Source organism: Grammomys surdaster, unplaced genomic scaffold (assembly GCF_004785775.1).
Source record: "Grammomys surdaster isolate TR1022 unplaced genomic scaffold, NIH_TR_1.0 348, whole genome shotgun sequence".
Taxonomy (NCBI): Eukaryota; Metazoa; Chordata; class Mammalia; order Rodentia; family Muridae; genus Grammomys; species Grammomys surdaster.
Window position 1 is genome coordinate 811477 of NW_021604767.1, and position 9478 is coordinate 820954.

The 9478-nt window shown below is 44.1% G+C and overlaps 1 protein-coding gene across 2 annotated transcripts in view; it reads right to left on the bottom strand.

Annotated features, from left to right (window-relative positions):
* Positions 1 to 7114, bottom strand: part of Ltv1 (LTV1 ribosome biogenesis factor) — a 13983-nt gene extending 6869 nt beyond the window's left edge. Inside the window, exons 1-4 of one of the 2 annotated variants that reach the window (XM_028779221.1) lie at positions 6983 to 7114; positions 6079 to 6210; positions 4657 to 4818; positions 250 to 337 (exon numbers count right to left, since the gene is read on the bottom strand). In XM_028779221.1, the coding sequence (XP_028635054.1) occupies positions 250 to 337; positions 4657 to 4818; positions 6079 to 6210; positions 6983 to 6985 (385 nt within the window). In that variant the 5' untranslated portion in view covers positions 6986 to 7114. Of the gene's footprint in view, positions 1 to 249; positions 338 to 4647; positions 4819 to 6078; positions 6211 to 6982 lie in introns of both variants that reach the window. The other variant, XM_028779220.1, reaches the window with a different exon arrangement.
* Positions 7115 to 9478: the final 2364 nt, after the last annotated feature.

Below are 9478 nucleotides of genomic sequence, written 5' to 3' on the forward strand. Positions count from 1 at the left end.
CACACACACACACACACACACACACACACACACACACACACACACACGAGAAACCTTAAATGGGCCCAGCAGGCTGAATTTACATATAAGCACACAGGCAACAATAATTAAAGAATAAGCAGTCACAAAGCTGAGAGGCACTGGGGGATGCAGGGGAAGTGAATGTGGGAGATAGAAATCATGCAAATGCAGTACTCATGTATGAAATTTTACAATAATAAAATAAAATTTAAAAAAACTTAAACTCACCTGAAACTGGAGCTGCTTTGTTTAACAATCCAACATCTTCCTCAAATTCTGATGCAAATACTGATGAAGGCAACTTAATTCCAGTGTTCTTGAAAAGGAAATTGAAAGAAATACACAGCTGTGAGGCTTATTTAGAAAATACTGCCACTGTACTAGATTGGAAAGTATGTTTTCAAAATTCATGTCCAGCCAGGCAGCCAGGCAGCCACAGGCTGTGACCACACTTGAAATAGGCTTGCTATGGCTTACTCCAGAGGAAATATTGCAACTTACTCATCGCTAGAAACATTAAGGCCGACACCAGGTAGGCCTCATCAATTGATTAGCACTCTGTCCCCATGTGACTAATGGAGTGACAGGCTGAAAGTGGTTTGCTATGAAGGCCAGAGGGTAGGCTTCTCACATGCTCTATGTGACAACCTTTGCTACCTTATCTTACGTCTACTGTCAGTAAGAAGACCACAACCATATGCATTCCCCTGATCTTGACCATGAGTTCAGAGGCTGGCTTGCCCTCACATAAAGGAGACAATGAGAAGTGACAATGGAGAGAGATGGAGTGAGGCACTCTCATCGAGGCTCTGCAGACACACTGCTGGCAGGCTCTGGAAGCCAAGGGTCAAATGAGCGACAGAATCTCCTTGAGTCCCCAAGAAAGGACTGAGTCTTGGTTTCAGACTTTTGGCCTCCAGACCTGAGAGAAAATAACTGTCTGCAGTAAATCACTGGCTGAGGCGATGCGTTAGCAGTCTCAGGAAGCTGGTACCATCGCATCCTTGGATGTCTCACTTGCGTGCCAGTAAATATTCTCAGCACCCCATCACCACCCTAACAGGACCCTTCCGCACGTTTCCCAGCCCCTCACACGTTACTCCACTTCATCTCCAAGCTCTTAGCATGGAAATTTCAGTGAAAAAAAAAAAGCTCAAAAATTGAAAATTGAAGTCAGTCACTAAGAAGATCCAAAATTGAATCCACACTTTATACCTCTACCAGCCTGGAGTCTAAGACATCGTGCAGATTTTTCCTCTTACATTAGGGGTAGCATCCCACAGGTCCAGCAATGGCACCATTGACTTAACTCGAATGGCTATCCTTCACACGCTATACAATTCACCTGTCAATGCATACAACTGTCACTGTACTCCTCTGAACTCTCACGCAGCATGATTTCATCCCTTTCCTTTGGGCAACATCCTAAGTATCGTTAACAAAGTCACTGCAAAGCTGCTCCTAGTCAATCCCTAACCCAATCTTCTCTCTGCCAGATGTGACCTTCCTGCACTTTTAACAAGTCCTGATGTTTCAAGGCTCCTTAAGATCCAAGCCTACTCTAGGTATCCAATGTCTGTTACTTGGCAAGAGACCACAGGAACCAAGCCTAGTTCCTCACTGTAATGTAATAATTCAATACAATTTAGTGCGCACACAAAAGCCTGTCAGTGTGATCCAAAACAGCACCTTATGTCTGTTCCTGACTGAAATGTTCTTCCACGTAGGACCACATTTAGTGGTCAGCTCAGTTCTTGTTCTCCTGTAGAGCCACTCCTAGAGCTTTCTTTTGTGTAACCCTTTGCTCTTCAGTCTTTACTTACTATGCAATTAACTTGATACATGCACTCTGACTGACTCGTTAGTTTCCATTTGCTCCTCTCCATCAACTAGAATGTGAGGATGAACACAAATGCCGTGTCTCTGTGTGCCTCCCAGCTCAGCCACCTGCCCTGAGTGCAGTACCAGCACATCTAGACCGATGCCCTCACTGGACCACACACCGAGCACCGGAGCTGGGCAGTGGTGCAGGCCTGGATTTCCAGGTTTTGGGAAGTTGAGGCAGAAAGAGTCAGATTTCCAGACTGGTCTGGGATACACACTTAAAGAACCTGACTGAGGAAAGATGAAAGAGGACTCTGGAAGCTTCCTTCTGGAACATAATGGCACAAAGGTTCACAGCTGCAGTGCATACACAACAAGCCGTTACGGCATCTAAAATGAGATGCCCAGTGGCATAAATTGGGGTAACATGTCTTTTTTTTTTATTGTAAAGTCATTTCAAAACAACAACAACAAACAAAATACCAAGGACTCATGTACCTTGAGCTGGCTGGGAACTCTGAGACCTGCCTGTCTCTGCCTCTCAAATGCTAGGATTGAAGGTGTGTATCACCATTCCTGGCTAAGATCAGATTAAAAAAAAAAAAGCCTTTACTGAGATATCCTTCACATGCTATACGATTCACCTATAGACTCACAGAACCATGTGGCCCTCTGCCATATGATTCACCTATAGACGACTCACAGAACCATGTGGCCCTCTGCCATACGATTCACCTATAGACGACTCACAGAACCATGTGGCCCTCTGCCATACATCACTCTCCACCATCACCACATCATCTGTCACCATCATTGTGGAGTCTGTGCAGGTCAGGACAACTTTATGAAGTTGGGTCTCTCTTCCCACTTTTACATGGGGCTCTATGGATTGAGTTTAGGCTGTCAGTCTGATCAGAGCCCTTAGTCACTGACCCTGTACTAGTAATTCTGTTAAGACTGTGATAACCAATCATGACAGTGTAAGTTTGTAATCCCTCCACACAGGATGAAGACTCATGAAGAGCTATACTTATATATCTACTTAAAGCAAGGTGTTCCTGTGCAGCCTTGCTGGCCAGGAACACTGCAGATAGACCAGGCTGGCCTCAACTCAGACCTCCTCTTGCCTCTGCTTCCTAGATGCTGGGATTAATAGTGCAACTCTTTAATGTTTTTAAATCAAGTCTAAAGTGGCGTTTTCTGTTACTTTGAGTGGACAATACCCAATATCTTGATCTAATCAACAAAAATATATTTAAAAAAGGATGGTTAAAACAATTATATATTTTTTGACTTTTAAAAGGCTACTGTGATTCTTTTTAAAATACTGAGACTAAGGAGGGGTTTAGTAAGTTTACCTAATTTATTATCAAGTCTTGAAAAGTAGTCACATGACCAAATAAAGGACAATTCCAGTACTGATATGCTTATTTTAGTAGCTGTAGTAATTCCCAACGCCCCTGGGTTTTCAGTTCTCCTCTCCCAGCATTAATGTCATGTGAAAGGCAAGGCAGGCTCAAGCAGGGACATCTACACCACCGCTCGCACTGCATTATGGTCCTTTCCTATGCTGTGCCCAATCCTTTCAACAAATTCAAATTTAAAATATTTTTACAATGCAAAATCAGTGCCACCTAAGCCATTTCTTTCTAGGTTCCCATATACTGGGCTCCAACAAGGCACCTTCATGTGTGTATATCACACCTGTTTTTAAATGATTTGATCTGTATAAATAATTGTCTGTATAAACACAAATGAACTGCCCACTTAGTAGCTTTAGTTTGTTAAGAAAAAAAAAAGTGATTATTCTTACTCAAAATGAATTAAGGATGAAAACCTAGCCTTTCTCTGTGCAGTAGAGAACACTGTCCATGAACATTGTTTACCATGTTGAACAATGTTATGACTTTACTAAAACTTTTCTTCTTAGAAAAGAGAAAGCAGCTGAGCAGAAGGTCCCTCTTCTCCCTCAGTGGGAAGGAGCAGTGAATACCCTGCTACAGAGGGACAAGGGAAACTGGTCCTGTGGCAGAGATGTGGTGGTGTCATGTAGGGCCTTACAGAGGAATGAACTGGTCAGCTGCACTGACTGCCTTTCCTCAGAACACACCCAGAAACCTGACTCTTGTCTCCTCAGCAATGAGCTATGCTCTGGAAGAGCTAAATCATATCTTTCCTCAGAAGAGATCTTTCCATCTCTCTTCTTTTGTTGAAAATCCCAATAAGTGTCCTCTCCTTTTTTAAGTGCCAGATGATAAGGACAAAGCAGCGCCACTAAAGGGGCATCCTCAGCGAAAGCAGGTGCCAGCGGGATCTCCATGAGTAGCACCAGGCACCAGTGAATGTGCCTGTTTGTGTTTAAAGGAAAAAGTGTAGTATATCGGCCTGCATTCCTGCTGAGGGGATTAAGTTACTTCATTACAACCTGTTCATGCTGCTCTCTCTATGGTTACCTTGCAGCGTTCACAGAAGTGTTAGAGATCTAAAAACTCTACACCCACAACAGCTTATGATCACAAAATGACGTTAGGATACAGAATGTCCTGTTTTTCTTCTATGGAAAATGCTGCCTGACATGACTCAAAGTTCTGAACCTGACAAAAGGCTGTTAATCTTGACACCAGCTACCAGAGAAGCAGCCTGCACAGGATGGTGCAGATATACACACGACTATACAACAGTAGGCAGAGACTCTATGTTCTTCATACTGACACCATTTACTGTCCCAAAATTATTGACTTAAAAACAAGGTGTCTCCTCACTGCTGCCCGGTTTCACATTGTAAGGGCTGAGAAAGCTTACTGAAAATACCGAAGTGTCTTCTTTCTCCTCGAAGGAGCCCACGGTGAAGGTGGAGCTGGGAATAAGCTCTGCAGGCCCTGAGGGCTCCTTCAGGTGCTGCAGGTAGTCATAATCATCATCGAAGAACACGCCATATTTCCTCTGCTCTGCTCGTCTGTCTTCATCATTGACCTTGGATAACAAGGTGGAATTAGCTATCCCGCCACGAGCAAGCCCAGGATCCTTACAACTTTCAGGAGGTAGATAGCACACGAATACTAGCTGACAGGAGTCACTAATTCTTGACAAATACCAAAACTACAGAGTCCAAACCAGAGTGCTACATAAAGTTATAATGGAATGACAGCAGGCTGAGGTGGCCCACTAGAACCCACAAACGTAAGACAGGCCTGAAACAAGTAAAAGACCGTGTCTCAAAGACAAAGTAAAACAGGAGCACACACATATAACAAGATGAGAACAATTCTTTCAACTAGACAGTTCTGCATGAAAAATCCAGGTAAGAAATAAATGCAACACACACTTAAAAAAATGTCACTGGAGGGTTAGAAGAAAATATTTGGAGACTTGGACAGTAAGTATAGTTTCTTGTACTTATACCCAAAGAAAGTTTTTCAGTACTGTAAAGGGGTGGCTTTAAGAAAAGCAAAATGAATGCAATGACCCCAAATACTTTAAACATTTTTTACATTTTTAATGAGTGTTTAGACTACATGTGTATGTGTGGCTAGTACACAAAGAGGACAAAAGAGGGTATCAAATCCATTTGGAACAGTCATCACAGATGGTTTAACTCTATATATGGGTGCTGGGAACTGAACCTGGGTCCTCTGCAAGAGCAGCAAGTACTTAAACACTGAGCCATCTTTCCAGCATCCCCCAAAACCTTTACATCATCTACCTTCGGCAGTGTTCCCTTAGGATTTCCAAGGCTAATTCATGAGCTCAGACACTTTGTATTCCATAAGATGAGTGACTGGGGGAAAGACTGCAGACAGACAGAAGACTACTGCAGACAGACAGAAGACTACTGAAGACAGAAGACTAGACTACTGCAACAGGGTCGAATCCCAAGGGGAAGCAGAGACTGACTTAACCTAAGCCATCAGGATTGTACATTCCTGGGATTCTGCAAAAGGGAAACCATCTTTCTGCAGACGTAGGCTGTGGTCAAGTGACTAATACTCTATAAGATCTCTAAATAATCTCAGAGATGCTTTATCCTGTGGTTGAAAGCAAATACACAACATCAAACATCAGCACAGAGATTGGAAATGGAGTCACAGCTCATTTTTTTAGAGGGCCAACTTCTGAGAGTATCAGCTGATTATTAAAATCTGGGGAACAGTTTAGGGGTAGAGTGCTTACCAGGCATGCCTAAGTCCCCTAGGTTCCATTTACAGGTCTACACAACTACAGATTAGGACCTACCTTTTGTGTAGGCAACAGGACTCGCTGGGGCGCAGTCTCATCTGCTGCTAAAGGATCTCGCTGGCTTCGGTGAACCAGGTGGAAAGACACAGCTTTCTTCTTCTCTATAAAGGGCTTTTTCTTTCTGTGAGGCTACAAAATAATCAGGAAAGGTCAATAAAACAGAACCCCCTCACAGTGGGCAATTCCACAGCCACAGGTACATACACAGGCATGTGAGGGGTGAATAGACATTTCAAATTTGGGCATCTAGGCCAGACAACAGTCCCTGTCTCCAACAAACATTAACTAGTCACCTATTCTGAGACACTTGTTCAAAGGTGCTGGGGATATGGTAGTGGGACAGTCTGAGAAGCTCTCCGTTCTTAGCAAGTAAATCGAAAGACCTCAAACAGGGTGAAGTGCAAATGCCTGAAGTCTTTTATAATGGGTGCTCTGGGGAGGTCCCCGAAAAGTTTTATCAACAAGACAAGGAGTCTGCCACAAGAAAATGTAGAGACAGCCACTTCATCTACTAAGTAGTAAATAAAATTAGGGCACAGACAACTAAGGTTTAGATTATTTACACCTCGATATATTCTTATTTGCTCTTCAACTCTGGGTCAGCAAATCCAGATGCTAACCAGGTGGCCGAAGTGGACCCCGGAAGCAGGGGGCGGAGCTTCTGTGTCACAGGGACTGAGTTAACCGAAGCCAACCGGATTGTAGAGTCCCGGGGTTTTGCAAAAGGAAACGTTCTCCTTCCGAAGTGCACCCGGGGTGACGAAGGTGACTGGTGCCGGGATAGTGACTGGTCTCGGGGCACCAAGGCGTGCGGCCACTGGCCCAAGCCAGCTGCAGGGAGCGACAAACAGATATAACCCGAACCCGCCGGCTCCGTCCCGGAGCACCGCGGCTTTCTCACCATGATGAGGCAGGGATTCCCTTTCCGGAACCGCGGCAGCCGAACCGCGGCTCACCGGTACCTCCCGGCAGCTCCACACGTGGGTACACAGGTCTAGGACAGCACGTCACACGATGGCGTGGCAATGAGCCAATCACCGAGGAGCCGCTAGACTGCAACCGGAAGTTGCGTGAGCCCGGTGACTGAACGTTCCCGGGAACTTCCGGGAGGTGGGGCTAGCAGGACTCTCTGTCTCTGTGGGCGGGGCTTTTCTGGCTGGAGTTAGTTGGTGCAGGTAGGGAGTAGCCCACTTAACCCTGAGGGCAAATTTCCGGTTCCCAAACTCGGCTGATGAATAAAACATTATCAGTGAAGATATTCCTTATCTATTCTTAACTGAGACCAAACAAAACAAAAACAAACAAAACCAGACCAACTCTGTGCAAGTTCAAGGGAGGAAAGTGGTCACTTCCCTGGCTTCTTGACCTAGGGGAATTGCCTAGCAATGACAACCAAGGCCTAGCTCTATCTAATAGGCAGAGCCTAACATCTTTAGGGTCTTCATTTTACATCTTTTGATGAACAACTCCCAACTGTACCTTTAGCACAGTGGCATTTTAGGGGCATTTGATGTAATAAAATACATTCTGATTGGCCTGGCATCTTCCATCCTGTATGCCCTCCATTCACGGAAGGGTTCCTGTATTGTGTTTGCCTGCCTCTAGAATCCCCTAGTCCTGGTGCCTGGATCCAGAAGGCCTTCTCTGCCCTCCTTTTTCTCTCTTCTGTCTTTTCTTCCCTATGGTCTTGTCCTGTCTTTTTGGTTTTTGGTCACGTTTTTATACTCCGTCCCCACCCCACCCCCCGCACCCCCCACCCCCCCCCGCGGTCCAAAAAAACAAATCAATCTGGTTCTCAAATGCCAAAAAAAAAAAAAAAAAAATTGAAGCTCTGATGATTGCGTATTTTTTTAAGGTGAAAACAATTAAAAACCCAAAGTGGCTTTTTTTGTTTTTTTGAGACACTGTCTCATTTAGCCCAGCCTCCTGTCCAACTTGAACAAGGGATCCTCCTACCTGCACTGCATTAGTGCTGGGCGTGCTCTATTTAAGTGTTGCTGACGCTTGGACCCAGGCAGGGCTACTTGTATGCTAGGCGAGCACCCTATCACGTGTTCTATGAGTATGTCTCCATCCCCCAAGTGTTTGCTCACATATTTTGTGGTGCCTTGAGCAAATATGACTTTTTTTTTTTTTTTGAGACAGGGTTTCTCTGTATAGCCCTGGCTGTCCTGGAACTCACTCTGTAAACCAGGCTGACCTCGAACTTAGAAATCCGCCTGCCTCTGCCTCCCAAGTGCTGGGATTAAAGGCGTGCGCCACCACCGCCCGGTGAGCAAATAGGATTTTAAGTGTAATTTCTTAGGAAGAGTTCCATCAGATACTGGAGGAAAAAAAAAAAAGGATGAAATAGGATGAAATAATTCAACATTCTATCAGTAGACGTTTGCTTTCTCCTTCCCAATTCCTAGTGTTTTTTTTTTTCAATGTCTGACTTCTGTTGGAATGTCTCTATAACTATAGCCAAATATTACCATTGTAAATGTTTGTGGGCTACTGTTCTTTTTCTACAAGAAAAATAATGGAAATGGTTTAGGTCAGGACCACATGGTTTGTCATGAGAAAATGTTTTGTAAAGCAGATATATCATTTAACATATCTTTATGCTAATTAACCATTATTATTTGTTAGTTGAAAGTAAGATTTGTGAGGGAAGCATCAGTTTCATGTCAATCTGTTTTATTTACTACTGGATCTAGTTCTTGGTACACACACCTAATAAACATTTGTTTCTGTGAATGGCTGATCTGGCATTCTACGTGAGTAACCAGTTTCCTCACTATGACTCTGTGAGAGAGGTGCTATTAGGTGCTGATATGATCATTTTTACTGCAAACCAAAGTCCCAGAAGAAAAAGCCGTACTTGTGTGGAAGATTTTGAATGACTAATTAGAACTTCGTGATTGTGGAAAATTGGAATGTTGCAGATCCAGAATCAAATCAAAATACCTTGGCCTATCTTTAGTACCCTGCTTAGGAGTGACCTCACTGTCCTCCTCTGTGTCTGACCTAGCGACCTTTTGCCTATTAGGTAAAACATTGGACATGTATTCTTGCAGACCACTGTTTCCACCAACCCCAAAGCTAAGAGTGCTATCAGCTAGCATCTGAAACCACAGCAGAGTTGTCCCAGAGCTACTGTAACCTGTCTACCTGTGATACCCCTGCAATGTATCTGGCAAATGCATTTATTTATGATTGTTTATGATTTTTTTCTGAGTCAAGGTTTCCTCTGTGTATCCTTGGCTATCCCTGAAACTCATTCTGTAAACCAGATTGTCCTCAAACTCAGAGATCATCCTGCCTCTGCCTCCTCGGTGCTGGAATTAAACGCGTGTGCCAACAGGCGAGACTAAAGACCTTCCTCTCCTCTCCTCTCCTCTCCTCTCCTCTCCTC